At 49.4% G+C, this 21,972-nt stretch overlaps 1 protein-coding gene across 1 annotated transcript in view; it reads left to right on the forward strand.

Annotated features, from left to right (window-relative positions):
• Nucleotides 1-2,901: 2,901 nt before the first annotated feature.
• The window catches only part of LOC144676899 (sodium-dependent neutral amino acid transporter B(0)AT2-like), a 32,584-nt gene continuing 13,513 nt past the window's right edge, over nt 2,902-21,972 (forward strand). The window contains exons 1-5 of the mRNA XM_078537215.1: nt 2,902-2,926; nt 10,656-10,895; nt 13,432-13,589; nt 21,096-21,222; nt 21,365-21,540. Of these exons, the coding sequence (XP_078393341.1) occupies nt 10,709-10,895; nt 13,432-13,589; nt 21,096-21,222; nt 21,365-21,540 (648 nt within the window). The 5' untranslated portion in view covers nt 2,902-2,926; nt 10,656-10,708. The remainder of the gene's footprint in view (nt 2,927-10,655; nt 10,896-13,431; nt 13,590-21,095; nt 21,223-21,364; nt 21,541-21,972) is intronic.

Below are 21,972 nucleotides of genomic sequence, written 5' to 3' on the forward strand. Positions count from 1 at the left end.
TCCCATGCACTTGTTGCCCTTGTTCCTCTAGATGGTAGTGGTTGTGGGTTTGGAAAGTGTTGCTTAAGGAGCCTTGGTGAGTTCCTGCAGTGCATCTTGTAGATGGTACACACTGCTGCTACCGTGCGTCGGTGGTGGAGGGAGTGAATGTTTAAGGTGATGGAAGGGTGATCAAATGGACTATTTTGTCTTGAATGGTTTCAATCTTCTTGAGTGTTGTGTGAGCTGCACTCATCCAGGCAAGTGAGGAATATTTCATCATACTGATTGCTGTCTTGTAGATGGTGGACAGGTTTTGGGAAGTCAGGAGGTGAGTTACTCACTGCAGAATTCCCAGTCTCTGACCTGTTTTTGTAGCTACAGTATTTATATGGCTGGTCCAGTTCAGTTTCTGGTCAATGGTAACCCCCAGGATGTTGATAGTGGAGGATTCAATGATGGTAATGCCATTGAATGTCAAGTGGAGATGGTTGGATTCTCTCTTGTTGGAGATGGTCATTGCCTGACACTTGTGTGGCGTGAATGTTACTTACCACTATCAGCCCAAGCCTGGATATTGTCCAGGTCTTGCTGCATTTGGACATAAACTGCTTCAGTATCTGAGGAGTCGCGAATGGTGCTGAACATTGTGCAATCATCAGCGAACATCCCCACTTCTGACCTTATGATGGAAGGAAGCTCATGGATGAAGTAGCTGAAGATGGTTGGGCCGAGGTCACTACCCTGAGGAACTCCTGCAGTGATGTCCTGGAGCTGAGATGACTGACCTCCAACAATCACACCTAATGCCATGCTTGATCAAATGCTGCCTTGATGTCACTCTCACATCGCCTCTGGAGTTCAGCTTTTTTGTCTATGTTTGAACCAAGGCTGTAGTGAGGTCAGGAACAGAGTGGCCCTGGCAGAACCCAAACTGAGCATTAGTGAGTGGGCTATTTCTGAGTAAGTGCCATTTGATAGCACTGTTGATGACCCCTTCCATATCTTTGACTGAGAGTAGACTGATGGATCAGTAATTGGCTGGGTTGGATTTGTCCTGCTTTTTTGTGTATAGGACATACCTGGGCAATTTTCCACATTGCTGGGTAGATGCCAGTGTTGCAACTGTACTGGAACGGCTTGGCTAGGGGCGCGGCAAGTTCTGGAACACAAGTCTTCAGTAGTATCCTCCCCTCTCCCTCCCCTCTCCCGCCCCTCTCCCACCCCTCTCCCTCCCCTTCTCCGCCCCCACACAAATTCCTGCATCCTCCCAGAGTCCCTGTGTCTTTGACCTTGGGTTCACCCTGGTGGTGAGTGTGACTGAGTGTCCAGTGCTGGCATGGTTTGAGGTGCTTGTTGGATGATAACATTAATCTGAAATAGACATATTCACAGTGCGTGAAATCAATGAAGTTGAATAGTGCAGCAGAACCTGGCTAGGGATAGCCCAGGCCAACCAGGCAGGCTGGAGATTGGAACAGCTAACAAGGTCTTTGCTGCAGTTAGGGTGGAACCCCATGGAGCTCAGGACAGTGTGCCGTCTGACCCAGGACTGGGTGACAGTCTAAGGTGGTGAGACTTGTGCGTGTGTTTCTTTTCTATATAATTTATCCCTATATCTTGTAAGTATTGTAACATTTGCAATGGGTTCTTTAACCTTCAACTTTTCAGCACAAAATTCAGAAATTATGTTGGTTTGTAAGTCCTGGAACATGATTAGATTAATCTGCTGACACACACTGTCTGCACTCGCTGTGTGGAGAGGATCAGGACAGAGCCCAACAACTGAGGAACTGATATCCAGAGAGAGCTAGGGACTGTATCTAACCCTGTGCTGTACCTGCCCTGGGAGTGCTTGATGGGGACAGTGTAGAGGGAGCTTTACTCTGTATCTAACCCCGTGCTGTACCTGTCCTGGGAGTGTTTGATGGGGACAGTGTAGAGGGAGCTTTACTCTGTATCTAACCCTGTGCTGTACCTGCCCTGGGTGTGTTTGATGGGGACAGTGTAGAGGGAGCTTTACTCTGTATCTAGCCCCGTGCTGTACCTGTCCTGGGAATGTTTGATGGGGACAGTGTAGAGGGAGCTTTACTCTGTATCTAGCCCCGTACTGTACCTGTCCTGGGAGTGTTTGATGTGGATAGTGTAGAGGGAGCTTTACTCTGTATCTAACACCGTGCTGTACCTGCCCTGGGAGTGTTTGATGGGGACAGTGTAGAGGGAGCTTTACTCTGTATCTAACCCCGTGCTGTACCTGCCCTGGGAGTGTTTGATGGGGACAGTGTAGAGGGAGCTTAACTCTGTATCTAACCCAGTGCTGTACCAGTCCTGGGAGTGTTTGATGGGGGCGGTGTCGAGGGAGCTTTACTCTGTATCTAACCCCGTGCTGTACCTATCCTGGGAGTGTTTGGTGGGGACAGTGTAGAGGGAGCTTCACTCTGTATCCAATCCCGTGCTGTACCTGCCCCGGGAGTGTTTGATGGGGACGGTGTAGAGGGAGCTTTACTCTGTATCTAACCCCGTGCTGTACCTGTCCTGGGAGTGTTTGATGGGAGCGGTGTAGAGGGAGCTTTACTCTATCTCTTGGTCCCATTCTTGTTGGGGATCTGCTGTGTGTGTCCAGGCTGTCTGTTTGCCCTGTAAACAATGAGCTGGTAAATGAGAAGGTGCCGATTGAGCAAGTGCAAATGTTTCAATCACGGGGCAGTTAATGTTAAATTTGGTTTTATTCTAGAACTGTACGTGCCCAGCAGTCTTTTACAGCTGTGAGGAACTTGGCTCAGTGTCCTTGTGTGCTTAGACTAGGGCAGTGCCTGGTTGGACGAGATAGTAGGGGGAGGTGATTGAATGTGACTTTCCTGGAGATTAGTTTGTGAGAAAGTGTCAACAGCTGTTCCTTGGCGCTGGGCACGAGAGATTTCAGAAACCTGGAGCCACGAATCCTCGGGTAAGAATGAACATAAACTTTGAAACTTCACATCTGAAATCGGGTTACGGAGCAGTGAGTGCAGGTGGGTGAGGGAGCCTGTGAGTGTGTTGGAAAGTGTGTATGTAAGAGAATGTCTAAGAGTGAGCAGGTGTGTTTGAGTGAGAGTATGTGGCTGTGTGTGAGAATGTACTTTTTATCTGTCTCAGATAGATATCTCCCTCTCCTCCCTCTTCCTCTCTCTCAGGGCGATATCTGTGCACTGACTGCTGTCTCTCAGCCCACTCTCCCTCTGGGACGTGTCTGTACACTGACTGCTGTCTCTTAGTCCCCCCTCCCTCAGGGCGATATCTGTACACTGACTGCTGTCTGTTGGTCCTCGCTCTCAGGACAATATCTGTACACTGACTGCTATCTCTCCGACCACTCTCTCTCTGGGAGATATCTGTACACTGGTGCCTCTAAGTCCCCTCTCTCTTAGGGTGATATCTGTACACTGACTGACTGCTGTCCCTCAGGCCCTCTCTCTTAGGGTGATATCTGTACACTGAGTCTGGGAAGAGTGTCCTGCAGTCAGCATCACAGTGAAGCAGTCTGGGAAGAGTGTCCTGCGGTCAGCATCACGGTGAAGCAGTCTGGGAAGAGTGTCCTGCAATCAGCATCACAGTGAAACAGTCTGGGAAGAGTGTCCTGCAATCAGCATCACGGTGAAACAGCCTGGGAAGAGTGTCCTGCAGTCAGCATCACGGTGAAGCAGTCTGGGAAGAGTGTCCCGCAGTCAGCATCACGGTGAAACAGTCTGGGAAGAGTGTCCTGCAGTCAGCATCACGGTGAAACAGTCTGGGAAGAGTGTCCTGCAATCAGCATCACAGTGAAGCAGTCTGGGAAGAGTGTCCTGCAGTCAGTTCTTGTTGAAAATAACAAGGATGACATCACAAAACAGGGCGAGAGAGCAGTGGAGAGATCGGAACCAGCGCGAGTGCGGAGAAGCTTCAAAAAGTAATATCAGCACAAAGGTGAGAGCTGATTGGTGAGTTGTGGGTAAGTTTTTTTTTCTCCAGTTTAAAATAGATTAAGCTAAGGAAAGGTAAGGTTTCTAGTTTTTATTTAAAGTACATAAATAATTTAACTTTTTTTTACTGTATTTAATTTAAAGTAAGGGTTTTTTTTCAACTAGAGGCATGGCAGGGCAGCTCAGTCCCGTGTTATGTATCACCTGCGACATGTGGGAAGTCCTAGAAGCTCGTTGTGCTCTGACTGACCACGTGTACAGGAAGTGCCACCAGCCGTAGCTACTTGAGCTTCGAGTTTCGGAGCTTGAGCAGCAGCTGGAGACACTGAGGTGCATCCACGAGGCTGAGAGTTTCGTGGATAGCACGTTTTTAGACATGGTCACCCCACAGCTTACGGAAGTGCAGACAGAGAGGGAATGGGTGACCATCAGTCAGACGAAAGGTGTCAGGCAGGTAGTCAGGAAATCCCAGCGTGCATCTCGCTCGAGAACCGTTTCTCTGTGTTGGAAAACGGTGAGTGACGGTTCCTCTGGGGAGTGCAGCCACGCTCATGCCACTGTGAGTGGCTCAGCTGCACAGGGGATAGGAAAAAGAGGGGAAGAGCAATAGTGGTAGGAGACTCAATAGTAAAGGGAACAGACAGGTATTTCTGCGGCCGTAGATGTGACTCCAGGATGGTTAATTGCCTCCCTGGTGCCAGGGTCAAGGATGTCATTGAACAGCTGCAGGGCATTCTAAAGGGAGAGGGCAAACAGACAGAGATTGTGGTACATATTGGTACCAACGACAGAGGTAGAAAGAGGGATGAGGTCCTGCAAGCAGAATTTAAGGAGCTAGGAAACATATTAAAAAACAGGACCTCAAAGGTAGTAATCTCTGGATTACTTCCGGTGCCATGCGCTAGTGAGTATAGAAATAGGAGGTTAGTCCTGATGAATGCGTGGCTGGAGAGATGGTGCAGGAGGGAGGGCTTTAGATTTCTGAGACATTGGGACTGTTTCTGGTGGGGGCGGTGGGACCTGTACAAGGCGGAGGGGTTGCATCTGAACCGGAATGGGACCAGCATCCTTGTGGGGAGGTTTGCTAGTGCTGTTGGGGAGGGTTTAAACTAACTTAGCAGGGGGGTGGAATTCTGAGAGGAGGTTCAGCAGGGGGAGATGCACAGCCAAAATTGGAAGAGAGAGCAAGTGAGTCTGGAAGGCCTAGAAATTATAGGCCAGTTAAGGCACAAGGGAGTTTGGCAGGGTTGGATGGTATTTATTTTAATGTAGGAAGTCTGACGAATAAGGCAGATGAGTTGAGGGCACAAATTAACACATGGAAGTATGATGTCATTGCTGTCACAGAGACATGGTTGAGAAAGGGGCAGGATTGGCAGCTCAATATTCCAGGATTTAGGGTCATCAGGTGAGACAGGGAAGGAGATAAAAGAAGAGGGGGTATCGCAATTTTGATCAAGGAATCAATTACAGCAGTAAGGAGGGATGACATCTTAGGCTCCTCAAATGAAGCCATATGGGTAGAACTGAAAAACAAAAAAAGTAGCAATCACATTGCTGGGAGTGTATTATAGGCCCCCAAACAGTCAGAGAGAAATAGAAGAGCAGATATGTAGGCAAATTTCAGAGAAGTGTAAAAATAATAGGGTAGTAATAGTGGGGGATTTCCATTTCCCCAACATTAACTTGGTTGGTCACAGTGTGATAGGTTTAGAGGGAGTGGAATTCTTAAAATGCATCCAGGAGAGCTTTTTAAGCCAGTATGTAGAAGGCTCTACAAGAGAGGGGGGTGGTCCTGGACTTAATTTTTAGGGAATGAAGCTGGGCAAGTGGTAGAGGTATCAGTGGGGGAGCATTTTGCAGATAGTGATCATAACTCCGTTAGATTCAAGGTTGTTATGGAAAAGGGTAAGGATGGGCCAGAAATCAGAGTTCTAAATTGGGGGAAGGCCGATTTTAATAAGATCAGATATGATTTGGCCAGAGTGGACTGGGAGCAGCTACTTTTAGGTAAATCTGTGTCAAAGCAGTGGGACTCATTCAAGAAGGAAATAGGGAGAGTACAGGGCCAACATATTCCAGTAAAGATAAAGGGTGGGAACAAAAAATCCAGGGAACCCTGGATATCGAGGGATATAGTGGATCGGATAAAGAGAAAAAGGGAGACTTATGGCAGATACTGAGAGCTCAAAACAGCAGAAGACCTAGAGGAGTATAGAATGTGTAGGGGGGAACTTAAAAAGGAAATTAGGAGGGCAAAAAGGGAGCATGAAAAAACATTGGCAGGTAAAATAAAGGAAAATACAAAGCTATTTTACAAGTACATTAAGAGTAAGAGGATAACTAGGGTAAGAGTAGGGCCCATTAAGGATCATAGTGATAATTTGTGTGTGGAGCCGGAAGACGTAGGTAGGGTTCTAAATGAATACTTTGTGTCGGTGTTCACAAGTGAGAGGGACGACGTGGGTATGGAAATCAGGCAGGAGGACTGCGATATAATTAAAGAAATTAGCATAGAAAGGGAGGAGGTTCTAAGCGGTCTGGCGGGCTTAAAAGTAGATAAATCTCCAGGCCCGGATGAAATGTATCCCAGGCTGTTGAGTGAGGCAAGGGAGGAGACGGCAGGGGCACTGGCAATAATTTTCAATACCTCTCTGGCCACAGGAGAGGTGCCAGAGGACTGGAGGACAGCCAATGTGGTACCGTTATTTAAGAGGAGAGGAAGGGATAAACCAGGGAACTACAGGCCAGTCAGTCTAACCTCAGTGGTGGAGAAAACCTATTGGAATCAAGTCAGAGGGACAGAATTAATTTACCCTTGGAGAGGCAGGGATTAATCAAGGACAGTCAGCATGGTTTTGTTAAGGGGAGGTCGTGTCTGACCAATTTGATTGAATTTTTCGAAGAGGTGACCAGGTGTGTAGATGAGGGCAATGCATTTGACATAGTCTACTTGGACTTCAGCAAGGCTTTTGATAAGGTCCCGCTTGGGAGACTGTTAACAAAGGTAAGAGCCCATGCAATCCAAGGCAAATTGGATCCAGAATTGGCTGAGTGGCAGGAAGCAGAGGGTGATGGTTGAGGAGTGTTTTTGTGACTGGATGCCTGTGTCCAGTGGGGTTCCACAGGGATCAGTGTTGGGTCCCTTGCTGTATATATAAACGATTTAGACTTGAATGTAGGAGGGTTGATCAGTAAGTTCGCAAATGACACGAAAATTGGTTGGGGTGGTAAATAGTGAGGAGGATAGCCTTAGACTACAGGAGGATATAGACGGGCTGGTCAGATGGGCTGATCAGTGGCAAATGGAATTTAATCCGGATAAGTGTGAGGTGATGTACTTGGGCAGGACAAACAAGGCAAGGGAATACACAATGAATGGTCGGACCCTGGAAAGTACTGAGGATAAAAGGGACCTTAGTGTGCATGTCCACCGGTCCCTTAAGGTAGCGGCACAGGTAGATAAGATGGTTAAGAAGGCATATGGGATACTTGCCTTTATTAGCCGAGGCATAGAATATAAGAGCAAGGAGGTTATGCAGGAACTGTATAAAACGCTGGTTAGGCCACAGCTAGAGTATTGTGCACAGTTCTGGAATCCGCATTATAGGAAGGATGTGATTGCACTAGAGAGAATGCAGAGGAGATTTACCAGGATGTTGCCTGGGCTGGAGAGTTTTAGTTATGCAGAGAGATTGGATAGACTGGGGTTATTTTCCCTGGAGCAGAAGAGATTGAGGGGGGACATGATTGAGGTGTATAAAATTATGAGGGGCATAGATAGGGTAGACAGGAAGGAATTTTTCCCCTTGGTGGAGGGATCAATAACCAGGGGGCATAGATTTAAGGTAAGGGGCAGGAGGTTTAGAGGGGATGTGAGGAAGAATTTTTTCACCCAGAGGGTGGTGGAAATCTGGAACTCTCTGCCTGAAAGGGTGGTAGAGGCAGAAACCCTCATAACATTTAAGAAGTATTTGGATGTGCATTTGCGATGCCATGGCATACAAGGCTATGGGCCTAGTGCTGGAAAATGGGATTAGAATAGTTAGGAACTTGTTTGACCGGCACAGACTCGATGGGCAGATGGGCTTTTTTCTGCGCTGTAGAGCTCTATGACTGACTGACGTCTCTCGGTCCCCTCTCTCTCAGGGAGATATCTGTACACTGACTGGTGTCTCTCGGTCCCCTCTCTCTCAGGGAGATATCTGTACACTGACTGGTGTTTCTCGGTCCCCTCTCTCTCAGGGAGATATCTGTACACTGACTGGTGTCTCTCGGTCCCCTCTCTCTCAGGGAGATATCTGTACACTGACTGCTGTCTCTCGGTCCCCTCTCTCTCAGGGAGATATCTGTACACTGTCTGGTGTCTCTTGGTCCCCTCTCTCTCAGGGAGATATCTGTACACTGATTGGCGACTCTCGGTCCCCTCTCTCTCAGGGAGATATCTGTACACTGACTGCTGTCTCTTGGTCCCCTCTCTCTCAGGGAGATATCTGTACACTGACTGGCAACTCTCGGTCCCCTCTCTCTCAGGGAGATATCTGTGCACTGACTGGTGTCTCTCAGTCCCCTCTCTCTCAGGGAGATATCTGTACACTGACTGGTGTCTCTCGGTCCCCTCTCTCTCAGGGAGATATCTGTACACTGACTGCTGTCTCTTGGTCCCCTCTCTCTCAGGGAGATATCTGTACACTGACTGCTGTCTCTTGGTATTCTGTCTCTGGGGAGTTTAGTGCTGCTACTGGGTTTCTCTCAATGGAAGCCGTCAACAACAACCTGTATTTATATAGCAACATCAATATATTAAAACAACACAGGATCATCACAGAACAAAATGTGACTCTGAGCCACATCAGGTGATTTTAAGGCAGATGAGCAAAACCTTCGTCCAAGCGATAGGTTTTAAGGAGTTTCTTAAAGGAGGAAAGTGTAACCCGTTCTGTGATTCTCTGAAACTGAGGTAGAGAGCTGGAGAGGGTGAAGGTTATGGAGGGATTTGCAGGGCTTTGGCGTCCAGGCAGCTGAAAGGCACAGCTGCTAACGGTGCAGTGTTTAAAGTTGGAATGCAGTGGGGTAATGGGTGAATGGGACTTGGTGCAAGCTGGGCAGTCGAGTTTAGGAGAAGCTTATGTTTATGTAGGTTGGGAGCTGGAGACTGACCAAGAGATATTGGAATAGTGAAGTCTAATGATTTTAAAAAAGGCATGGATGAGGGTTTCAGTGGCAGATGAGCTGAGACAGGGATGAGTTGATGTTACAGAGACACCAAGATTGCAAAGAGCCCTCTTCAGCCTCAGGCACTGGCCAGAGGAGGGTGAAGCTGGTAGTTAGGGCACTGAGTTTGTGATGGAGACTGGAGACCAAGGCTGTGGTCTTCCCACAGTTTAGTTGGGGAAATTTCTGCTCATCCAGGCAGTGTGATGAATCTGAGACATTGGGGAGGTTGAGAGAGGCAGTGGCAAGGTTGAGCTGGGTGTTGTTGGTGTAAACCTTAAAACTGGCATTGTGTTTTTGGATCATGTCGCCAAGGGATAGTGTGTAGATAATAAATAGGAGGGGGCCATGGTTAGATCCTTGGGTGGCGGCACCAGAGGTAACTTTGTGCCAATGGTCGAAGAAGTCGTTCTCTGGGGATGAAATTGGATAAAAATGGAGCCAAGAGAGTGCAGTCCCAGCTGGAACTGGGTACTGGAGGAGGATAGCGTGGAGCTGGGTACTGGAGGAGGATAGCGTGGAGCTGGGTACTGGAGGAGGATAGCGTGGAGCTGGGTACTGGAGGAGGATAGCGTGGAGCTGGGTACTGGAGGAGGATAGCGTGGAGCTGAGTACTGGAGGAGGATAGCGTGGAGCTGGGTACTGGAGGAGGATAGCGTGGAGCTGGGTACTGGAGGAGGATAGCGTGGAGCTGGGTACTGGAGGAGGATAGCGTAGAGCTGGCTGGGGGTGGCCTCTGGTGGTTGCAGACTGTAGTGCAGCCTCAAGTTGACACTGGTCTGCTGCCCTTGTGACAATGGGATTTTTGAGGATATAAGGTATTTGCCATGTTGCTGTTTTTGGAAAAGAGCTTTGGTCAGTGCTGTGCGCAGTTCTGTAATACATAGCAAAATGGTCAGAACAACCATAACTATCATACGCCTCAGTCCTGGCCTGGTGCGGAGGCCTGTTCGATACTGTTATGCTGCATTGATTCCTGAAAGGTTGCTCCACTTTTCTCTTGTCTGACAGAACAGCTCGGGTTGCTGTGAGCCAATCTCTGCATGATGGCATTCTTATTCTCACCATGCATCTGGTCTTCTCTGATGGGTCTCTGTCCTTTGGTCCAACTCTTCTGAAAGTATGGCAGTGTCCCACTGCCAACGCTCTGACCAGGATACGAGGAGCTGGTTGTACCAATGTGTGTTTATCTGATAATCCTGTCCTGGAGTCTAGTTATCTGCTGTTTATTGGGGGCCTTAAAGCTTTTTGCACCTCTAGTGTGATTTTGTTATCCTTGACTCCACAATCATAATTTAAATTATTATGCAGTACATTTTAATCTCTAAATATCAGTTTGAATCAATTGACTCATTCTGAATGACCTGGCTTATTCCTGGTGTGTTCTGTCTAAGTTCTGCCAGAGACTTTTTGTCATTAGTCTGTTGGAAAGAAGTGCTGGTACTTGTGGAATTTTCCACTCCTGTAATGAGGCAGTTTAAATGTTGGATTTCCTTCATCACATGTTGTATTTTACCTCCTCAGTCTGTATCGTAAGGACTCAGCTCCAGCCCACACCTCGTCCACTCTGTGCTCTGATGGAAAAGAGCAAAACGGATTCACCGGGTGTAGACGTGAATGAGTCCAGCACGGAACTTGTGCTGGATGAACCCTCCAGACCTGCATGGGGAAGCAAGCTGCAGTATATTCTCGCCCAGGTGGGATTCTCCGTGGGGCTTGGCAATGTCTGGAGATTCCCGTATCTCTGCCACCAGAATGGGGGTGGTAAGCTTCAATATTTTATTACTGGTTTATTCCACACTCCTCCCCTGAAAACGTTGACTTGTTGAGTGACCCCAGCACCTCATCAGAATGACCTCATGGTAGTGAGAGTGTGAGTGTGTGTGGGCTGTTCACCTGTGGAAGGCAGCACAGCCTGATCCTGAACTCGCCCAGCTGGCGCGCACACACACTGGGCTTGACAGTCAATGATACCTTGGCTGAGCTCAAGCCAGAAACCAAACCACCCCTGGTGGATCACCAGAGGAAGTCACACAAGCCCAAACTGAGAGGCACACCCAGGAAGAAAGACATGCATGTTTATAGCAACTTTCACAACCTCAGACAGCCCAAAGAATTCTTAAGCTAATGAAGTACTTTTGAGGTGCAGTCACTGCTGTACTGTGGGGAGCATGGCAGCCAGGTTGTGTCCATCAAGCACCAACAGACTCCAATGAGAAAATAAATCAGATCAACTGTTTTAATGATGTTGGTTCAGGATAAATATTATTCAGAAGACTGAGCAGAACTTTCTGGCTCCTCTCAGAAATTCTAGGGATTCAAACCAAAATTGTTCATGGCTCTGCGTAAATAAAGTAATGGTGCTCATGTGGACTCTCAGCTAAACTGAGAACAGACATTGAATCCATCAATCATCAATTACAGCTGAACCTCAGGAAAAACTGTAACCTGCAGCATAGCCTGCACTGAAGGTGCCGACTCTCACTGGGGGACAGTTCCTGAAGGTGCTGACTCTCACTGGGGGACAGTTCCTGAAGGTGCTGACTCTCACTGGGGGACAGTTCCTGAAGGTGCTGACTCTCACTGGGGGGAGACAGTTCCTGAAGGTGCTGACTCTCACTGGGGGACAGTTCCTGAAGGTGCTGACTCTCACTGGGGGACAGTTCCTGAAGGTGCTGACTCTCACTGGGGGGAGACAGTTCCTGAAGGTGCTGACTCTCACTGGGGGACAGTTCCTGAAGGTGCTGACTCTCACTGGGAGACAGTTCCTGAAGGTGCTGACTCTCACTGGGGGACAGTTCCTGAAGGTGCTGACTCTCACTGGGGGGAGACAGTTCCTGAAGGTGCTGACTCTCACTGGGGGACAGTTCCTGAAGGTGCTGACTCTCACTGGGAGACAGTTCCTGAAGGTGCTGACTCTCACTGGGGGACAGTTCCTGAAGGTGCTGACTCTCACTGGGAGACAGTTCCTGAAGGTGCTGACTCTCACTGGGAGACAGTTCCTGAAGGTGCTGACTCTCACTGGGAGACAGTTCCTGAAGGTGCTGACTCTCACTGGGGGTCAGTTCCTGAAGGTGCCGACTCTCACTGGGGGACAGTTCCTGAAGGTGCTGACTCTCACTGGGGGACAGTTCCTGAAGGTGCTGACTCTCACTGGGGGACAGTTCCTGAAGGTGCCGACTCTCACTGGGGGTCAGTTCCTGGAGGTGCTGACTCTCACTGGGGGTCAGTTCTTGGAGGTGCTGACTCTCACTGGGGGACAGTTCCTGAAGGTGCCGACTCTCACTGGGGGACAGTTCCTGAAGGTGCCGACTCTCACTGGGGGACAGTTCCTGAAGGTGCTGACTCTCACTGGGGGGAGACAGTTCCTGAAGGTGCTGACTCTCACTGGGAGACAGTTCCTGAAGGTGCTGACTCTCACTGGGGGGCAGTTCCTGAAGGTGCCGACTCTCACTGGGGGGAGACAGTTCCTGAAGGTGCTGACTCTCACTGGGGGACAGTTCCTGAAGGTGCTGACTCTCACTGGGGGGAGACAGTTCCTGAAGGTGCTGACTCTCACTGGGGGGAGACAGTTCCTGAAGGTGCTGACTCTCACTGGGGGGCAGTTCCTGAAGGTGCTGACTCTCACTGGGGGGCAGTTCCTGAAGGTGCTGACTCTCACTGGGGGGAGACAGTTCCTGAAGGTGCTGACTCTCACTGGGGGACAATTCCTGAAGGTGCTGACTCTCACTGGGGGGGGGACAGTTCCTGAAGGTGTGGCATCGCTGATTTCTCTCTCTCATGCCCTGTTCCCCCTTCTAGTTGAGAGTGGCTTTCTCGGCACTGACTGTACCCACTAGAGGTTCATGTATCCACAGAGCCAGTAGTAGAGCTGGGGACTATTCCCAAGTTATTAGCTGCAAGGTAACAGTTGTACAGAACCTGAATTGTCAGTGACCCATCGGAGCTTCAGCTTATAGGAACAGGAGGAGACCATTCAGCCCCTTCTGTCTGTTGCATCTTTCAATTAGATGATTCTCTGAGCTCCTTTTACTCCATCCATCCATCTCCGTTCCATAACCTCAATCAGCCTCAGTCTGGTGAGCTCCAGTTGTCCTGCAGGAAAATTCCACATTTCCACCCCAGTGTGTGAAGAAATGCTTCCTGACATCACACCTGAATGGCCTGGCTCCAATTTTAAGTTTCTGCCGCCTCATTCTGGACTCTCCACCCGCCCCTCCCAGCAAAACTGAAATTACCCTGGCTCAGTCTTACCCTATAAACATCCTTGAATAATTTTTCTGTTTTGTTCCTGTTCTAGGAGCATTCCTGTTTCTTTACTTAATTCTGCTGGTGGTGATGGGAATCCCGCTATTCTTCCTGGAGATGGCAGCTGGACAAAGTATCCGACAGGGCAGCATCGGAGTTTGGAAACACATCAACCCGCGGCTATCTGGAATAGGATTCGCCAGCTGTGTGGTGGGTGGGGGAGGGAGGGGGAGGCGAGGGAGGGAGTGGGTGGGTGGGTTTTAAAAAAATTTTTTATTCATTTATGGGATGTGGGCTTCGCTGGCTGGGCCAGCATTTATTGCCCATCCCTAGTTGCCCTTGAGAAGGTGGTGGTGAGCTGCCTTCTTGAACTGCTGCAGTCCATGTGGTGTAGGTACACCCACAGGGCTGTTAGGGAGAGTTCCAGGATTTTGACCCAGCGACAGTGAAGGAACGGCGATATATTTCCAAGTCAGGATGGTGAGTGACTTGGAGGGGAACTTCCAGGTGGTGATGTTCCCATGTGTCTGCTGCCCTTGTCCTTCTAGATGGTAGAGGTCATTGGTTTGGAAGGTGCTGTCCAAGGAGCCTTGGTGAGTTCCTGCAGTGCATCTTGTAGATGGTACACACTGCTGCTACTGTGCATCGGTAGTGGAGGGAGTGAATGTTTGTGGATGTGGTGCCAATCAAGTGGGCTGCTTTGTCCTGGATGGTGTCAAGCTTCTTGAGTGTCGTGGGAGCTGAACTCATCCAGGTAAGTGGAGAATACTCCATCACACTTCTGACTTGTGCCTTGTAGATGGTGGACAGGCTTTGGGGAGACAGGAGATGAGTTACTTGTCACAGGATTCCCAGCCTTTGACCTGCTCTTGTAGCCACAGTATTTATATGGCTAGTACAGTTCAGTTTCTGGTCAATGGTAACCCCCCAGGATGTAGAGGATTCAGTGATGGTAATGCCATTGAACATCAAGGGGTGATGATTAGATTCTCTCTTGTTGGAGACGGTCATTGCCTGACACTTGTGTGACATGAATATTACTTGCCGCTTATCAGCCCAAGCCTGGATATTGTCCAGGTCTTGCTGCATTTAGACATGGGCTGCTTCAGTGTCTGAGCAGTTGTGAATGGTGCTGCACATTGTGCAATCATCAGCGAACATCCCCACATCTGACCTTATGATAGAAGGAAGATCATTGATGAAGCAGCTGAAGATGGTTGGGCCAAGGGCACTACCCTGAGGAACTCCTGCAGTGATGTCCTGGAGCTGAGATGATTGACCTCCAACAACCACAACCATCTTCCTTTGTGGTAGGTATGACTCTAACCAGTGGAGAGTTTTCCCCCTGATTCCCATTGGCTCCAGTTTTGTCAGGGCTCCTTGATGCCACACTCGGTCAAATGCTGCCTTGATGTCAAGAGCAGTCACTTTCACCTCACCTCGGGAGTTCAGCTCTTTTGTCCATGTTTGAACCAAGGCTCTAATGAGGTCAGGATCTGAGTGGCCCTGGCAGAACGCAAATTGGGTGTCAGTGAACAGGTTATTGCTGAACAAGTGCCGCTTGATAGCACTGTTGATGATCCCTTCCATCACTTTACTGATGATGGAGAGTAGGCTGATGGGTCGGTAATTGGCCAGGTTGGATCTGTCCTGCTTTTTGTGTACAGGACATACCTGGGCAATTTGACATAGCCGTGTAGATGCCAGCGTTGTAGCTGTGCTGGCACAGCTTGGCTAGAGATGCAGCAAGTTCTGAAGCACAAGTCTTCGTACTATTGCCAGAATATTGTCAGGGCCCATAGCCTTTGCGGTATCCAGTCCCTTCAGCCATTTCTTGATATCACATGGAGTGAATCGAATTGGCTGAAGACTGGCATCTGTGATGCTGGGGACCTCCGGAGGAGGCCGAGATGGATCATCCACTCGGCACTTCTGGCTGATGATTGTAGCAAATGCATTAGCCTCATCCTTTGCACTGATGTGTTGGGCTCCTCCATCATTGAGGATGGGGATATTTGTGGAGCCTCCTCCTCCAGTGAGTTGTTTAATTGTCCACCACCATTCACGACTGGATGTGGCAGGACTGTAGAGCTTAGATCTGATCCGTTGGTTGTGGCATCGCTTAGCTCTATCTATCTTATGCTATTGCTTATGCTATTTGACACACAAGTAGTCCTGTGTTATAGCTTCACCAGGTTGACACCTCATTTTTAGGTATGCCTGATACTGCTTCTGGCATGCCCCCCTGCACTCTTCATTGAACCAGGGCTGATCCCCTGGCTTGATGGTAATGGTAGAGTGGACCATGAGGTTACAGATTGTGTCTGAGTACAATTCTGCTGCTGCTGATGGCGCACAGCGCCTCATGGATGCCCAGTCTTGAGTTGCTAGATCTGTTCGAAATCTATCCCATTTAGCATGGCGGTAGTGCCACACAACACGATGGAGAGTATCCTCAATGTGAAGGTGGGACTTCGTCTCCACAAGGACTGTACCAATACTGTCATAGACAGATGTATCTGCGGCAGGCAGGTTGGTGAGGATGAGGTCAAGTATGTTTTTCCCTCTTGTTGGTTCCTTCACCACCTGCCACAGACCCAGTCTAACAGCTATGTCATTTAGGACTCAGCCAGCTCAGTCAGTAGTGGTGCTACCGAGACACACTTGGTGATGGACATTGAAGTCCCCCACCCAGAGTACATTCTGCACCCTTGCCACCCTCAGTGCTTGTTCCAAGTGGTGTTCAACATCAGCTGAGGGAGGGCAGTACGTGGTAATCATCAGGAGGTTGCCTTGCCCATGTCTGATGCCATGTGACCTCATGGGGTCCGAAGTCGATGTTGAGGACTCCCAGGGCAACCCCCTCCCGACTGTATACCACTGTACCGCCACCTCTGCTGGGCCTGTCCTGCCGGTGGGACAGGATATATCCAGGGATGGTGATGATGGTAAAAACAAAAAGCTAAAAGCTACTGCGGATGCTGGAAATCCAAAACAAAATAAAAACAGAATTACCTGGAAAAACTCAGCAAGTCTGGCAGCATCGGTGGAGAAGAAATCAGTCAACGTTTCGAGCCCTCATGGCCCTTCAGCAGAACTGAAGCATAGTTTCAACAAGGGAGAAATATAAATTGGTTTAAGGTGGGTGGGGGGGAAGAGACACATTGAGGGTGTGGTGTGAGCAGATAATCAAAAGATGTCAGAGACAAAAGGGTCAAAGAGGTGTTGAAGGTGGTGGTCTTTGTCTGAGAAAAGTGCTAATTAAGAATGCAAGACAGGATATTCAAAGTACAGCTCTAGTGGGGGTGGGGTGGAAAGACTAAAGGTTTTAGTTTGAGATTTAAAAATAATGGAAATAGGTGGGGAAAGAAGAATCTATATAAATTATTGAAAAAAAAGGCGGGTGGGGGGGGGAAAAGAAACGGGGTGGGGATGGGGGGAGGGGGAGTTTAAGATCTAAAGTTGTTGAATTCTATATTCAGCCCAGAAGGCTGTAAAGTGCCTAGTCGGAAGATGAGGTGCTGTTCCTCCAGTTTGCGTTGGGCTTCACTGGAACAATGCAGCAAGCCAAGGACAGACATGTGGGCAAGAGAACAGGGTGGAGTGTTAAAATGGCAAGCGACAGGGAGGTTTGGGTCTTTCTTGCGGACAGACCGCAGGTGTTCCGCAAAACGGTCGCCCAGTTTGCGTTTGGTCTCTCCAATGTAGAGGAGACCGCATTGGGAGCAACGAATGCAGTAGACTAAGTTAGGGGAAATGCAAGTGAAATGCTGCTTCACTTGAAAGGAGTGTTTGGGCCCTTGGACGGTGAGGAGAGAGGAAGTGAAGGGGCAGGTGTTGCATCTTCTGCGTGGGCATGGGGAGGTGCCATAAGTGGGGGTTGAGGAGTAGGGGGTGATGGAGGAGTGGACCAGGGTGTCCTGGAGGGAACGATCCCTACGGAATGCCGTCAAGGGGGGTGAAGGGAAGATGTGTTTGGTGGTGGCATCATGCTGGAGTTGGCGGAAATGGCGGAGGATGATCCTTTGAATGCGGAGGCTGGTGGGGTGATAAGTGAGGACAAGGGGGACCCTATCATGTTTCTGGGAAGGAGGAGAAGGCGTGAGGGAGGATGCGCGGGATATGGGCCGGACACGGTTGAGGGCCCTGTCAACGACCGTGGATGGAAAACCTCGGTTAAGGAAGAAGGAGGACATGTCAGAGGAGCTGTTTTTGAAGGTAGCGTCATCAGAACAGATGCGACGGAGGCGAAGGAACTGAGAGAATGGGATGGAGTCTTTACAGGAAGCGGGGTGTGAGGAGCTGTAGTCGAGGTAGCTGTGGGAGTCGGTAGGCTTGTAATGGATATTGGTGGACAGTCTATCATCAGAAATTGAGACAGAGAGGTCAAGGAAGGGAAGAGAAGTGTCAGAGATGGACCATGTGAAGATGATGGAGGGGTGGAGATTGGAAGCAAAATTAATAAATTTTTCCAGGTCCCGACGAGAGCATGAAGCAGCACCGAAGTAATCATCGATGTACCGGAGAAAGAGTTGTGGGAGGGGGCCGGAGTAGGACTGGAACAGGGAATGTTACCCCATAAAGAGACAGGCATAGCTGGGGCCCATGCGGGTACCCATAGCCACACCTTTTATTTGGAGGAAGTGAGAGGAGTTAAAGGAGAAATTGTTCAGTGTGAGAACAAGTTCAGCCAGACGGAGGAGAGTAGTGGTGGATGGGGATTGTTGGGGCCTCTGTTCAAGGAAGAAGCTAAGGGCCCTCAGACCATCCTGGTGGGGGATGGAGGTGTAGAGGGATTGGACATCCATGGTGAAGAGGAAGCGGTTGGGGCCAGGGAACTGGAAATTGTTGATGTGACGTAAGGTGTCAGAGGAATCACGGATGTAGGTGGGAAGGGACTGGACAAGGGGAGAGAGAAGGGAGTCAAGATAACGAGAAATGAGTTCCGTGGGGCAGGAACAGGCTGACACGATCGGTCTGCCAGGACAGTTCTGTTTGTGGATTTTGGGTAGGAGGTAGAAGCGGGCCGTCCGAGGTTGGGCGACTATCAGGTTGGAAGCTGTGGGAGGAAGATCTCCAGAGGAGATGAGGTCAGTGACAGTCCTGGAAACAATGGCGTATTTGGGGTATGTGGAACATTCCTTGTTCCAGTCCTACTCCGGCCCCCTCCCACAACTCTTTCTCCGGTACATCGATGATTACTTCGGTGCTGCTTCATGCTCTCGTCGGGACCTGGAAAAATTTATTAATTTTGCTTCCAATCTCCACCCCTCCATCATCTTCACATGGTCCATCTCTGACACTTCCCTTCCTTGACCTCTCTGTCTCAATTTCTGATGATAGACTGTCCACCAATATCCATTACAAGCCTACCGACTCCCACAGCTACCTCGACTACAGCTCCTCACACCCCGCTTCCTGTAAAGACTCCATCCCATTCTCTCAGTTCCTTCGCCTCCGTCGCATCTGTTCTGATGACGCTACCTTCAAAAACAGCTCCTCTGACATGTCCTCCTTCTTCCTTAACCGAGGTTTTCCATCCACGGTCGTTGACAGGGCCCTCAACCGTGTCCGGCCCATATCCCGCGCATCCTCCCTCACGCCTTCTCCTCCTTCCCAGAAACATGATAGGGTCCCCCTTGTCCTCACTTATCACCCCACCAGCCTCCGCATTCAAAGGATCATCCTCCGCCATTTCCGCCAACTCCAGCATGATGCCACCACCAAACACATCTTCCCTTCACCCCCCTTGACGGCATTCCGTAGGGATCGTTCCCTCCGGGACACCCTGGTCCACTCCTCCATCACCCCCTACTCCTCAACCCCCACTTATGGCACCTCCCCATGCCCACGCAGAAGATGCAACACCTGCCCCTTCACTTCCTCTCTCCTCACCGTCCAAGGGCCCAAACACTCCTTTCAAGTGAAGCAGCATTTCACTTGCATTTCCCCTAACTTAGTCTACTGCATTCGTTGCTCCCAATGCGGTCTCCTCTACATTGGAGAGACCAAACGCAAACTGGGCGACCGTTTTGCGGAACACCTGCGGTCTGTCCGCAAGAAAGACCCAAACCTCCCTGTCGCTTGCCATTTTAACACTCCACCCTGTTCTCTTGCCCACATGTCTGTCCTTGGCTTGCTGCATTGTTCCAGTGAAGCCCAACGCAAACTGGAGGAACAGCACCTCATCTTCCGACTAGGCACTTTACAGCCTTCTGGGCTGAATATAGAATTCAACAACTTTAGATCTTAAACTCCCCCTCCCCCCATCCCCACCCCGTTTCTTTTCCCCCCCCACCCGCCTTTTTTTTCAATAATTTATATAGATTCTTCTTTCCCCACCTATTTCCATTATTTTTAAATCTCAAACTAAAACCTTTAGTCTTTCCACCCCACCCCCACTAGAGCTGTACTTTGAATATCCTGTCTTGCATTCTTAATTAGCACTTTTCTCAGACAAAGACCACCACCTTCAACACCTCTTTGACCCTTTTGTCTCTGACATCTTTTGATTATCTGCTCACACCACACCCTCAATGTGTCTCTTCCCCCCCACCCACCTTAAACCAATTTATATTTCTCCCTTGTTGAAACTATGCTTCAGTTCTGCTGAAGGGCCATGAGGGCTCGAAACGTTGACTGATTTCTTCTCCACCGATGCTGCCAGACTTGCTGAGTTTTTCCAGGTAATTCTGTTTTTATGGTGATGATGGTGCCTGGGACATTATCTGTAAGGTATGATTCTCTGAGGATGACTATGTCAGGCTGTTGCTTGACTAGTCTGTGAGACAGCTCTCCCAATTTTGGCACTAGCCCCCAGATGTTAGTAAGAAGGAATTTGCAGGGTTTACAGGGCTGAGATTGCCGTTGTTGTTTCCGGTGTCTAGGTCGATGCCGGGTGGTCTGTCTGGTTTCATTCCTTTTAGTCTTTGTAGTGGTTTGTTACAACTGAGTGACCTGCTCGGCCATTTCAGAGTCAACCACATTGCTGTGGGTCTGGAGTCACATGTCGGCCAGACCAGGTAAGGACGGCAGATTTCCTTCTCTAAAGGACATTAGTGAACCAGATGTGTTTTTATAACAATCAGCAATGGTTTCATGGTCATCATCAGACTTTTAATTCCAGATTTTTATTGAATTCAAATTTCACCACCTGCTGTGGTGGGATTCGAACCCAGGTCCCCAGAGCATTACCCTGGGTCTCTGGAATACTAGTCCACTGGGGTGGAGTGGGTGAGTGGGAGGGAGGGTGAGTTGGTGGGTTGAGGGTGGATGGGTTGGAGAGGAAGGAGTGTGAGGGGGGAGTGGGATGTGGGGGTGCTGCTTCAGAGCGGGATGGATTTGTTACACAGCTGAGTGGGTGTGAATGGTGGGAGCCAATGCTACAACGTTCCACTGATTAATCTGTGATGGGCAAGATTGTCAGGGCCGTGTTGGGAGGGGGAATCACTGGGGTTGGGGAAGGTACTGGGGTGGGGACAGTCCGGTGGGAAGACAGTGGTGGGTGAACTGGGGCGGGTCAGTTGTAGGGGAAACAAGGGGATGTAGGGACAGTTGTGGGGGAGACACTGGGGAGAGACGGGGGGGGTGGGGGTGTGGAGACCTCAGTGGGTGGAGACAGTGGTGGTGAGAGACAGAGGGGCGGTGGATTCTCTCATGTTGCTTTGTATGTGTTCAGGTTGAGGTCACTGATGTCCATGTTTCTGGTTTCTCTAGGTCTGTTTCCTTGTCTCGCTCTATTACAATGTCATCATCGCCTGGAGTCTCTTTTACTTTGGTCACTCGTTCCAGTATCCACTGCCCTGGCAGTCGTGTCCCTCTCTCCCCAACCAGACAGCAGCAGGTACATGGGGCATCATTCACTCACTCACAGCCAATCTTCCCCAATTATTACCTCTTCACAAACTTTCCTCCCTCTCTCCCCTTCCCTCCCCTTCACATTCCCATTGCCAATGTCCTGATCTTCTGTCTGTTCTCTGCTGCAGTCACCGAGTGCCTAGAGAGTTCTGCCACCACCTACTTTTGGTACCGTGAAGCCTTGAACATCACTGACTCCATCAATGAGAATGGAGGTCTGGATCTCACCATGACTGGCTGCCTACTCGCTGCCTGGGTTATTGTTTGTCTTGCCATGATCAAAGGAATCAAATCCTCAGGGAAGGTAATGGGTGACCCTCAGACCTTCAGTATCTTCACTTCCATAAGTGACAACGGCTGCTGGCGGGTGGGGCTCCCAGTCTGTGTCCAAGGGATCCCAATATTCCTTCTTTAGCTAATTGAGGAGGAAGGGGATCAGATTCTATAGACATGTCTGGATGAAAGTCCCATCTGGAAATATGTAAACCGTAGTCCTGCTGCTGATCAGTGTAGCTGCTGCCCTAGACACCCCCCCAGAGAGAATCAGCTTGTCAGAAAGAGGAGCACCTTTTTGAATAAGAATATTGGCTGGCTGCCATGGAGAGGAAACAAATTCCTCTGATGCAGCTCCTTTAGTTTATAAAATGTCACTAGGACTTTGGCAGAATTAGAGAGTTTAAGGTGTTTAAAGGCTTGGGATAAGAGATGGAATTTGAGAAGCTTTACAGGGAGATGT

This window comes from Cetorhinus maximus, unplaced genomic scaffold (assembly GCF_964194155.1).
Source record: "Cetorhinus maximus unplaced genomic scaffold, sCetMax3.hap1.1 HAP1_SCAFFOLD_2061, whole genome shotgun sequence".
Classification (NCBI taxonomy): Eukaryota; Metazoa; Chordata; class Chondrichthyes; order Lamniformes; family Cetorhinidae; genus Cetorhinus; species Cetorhinus maximus.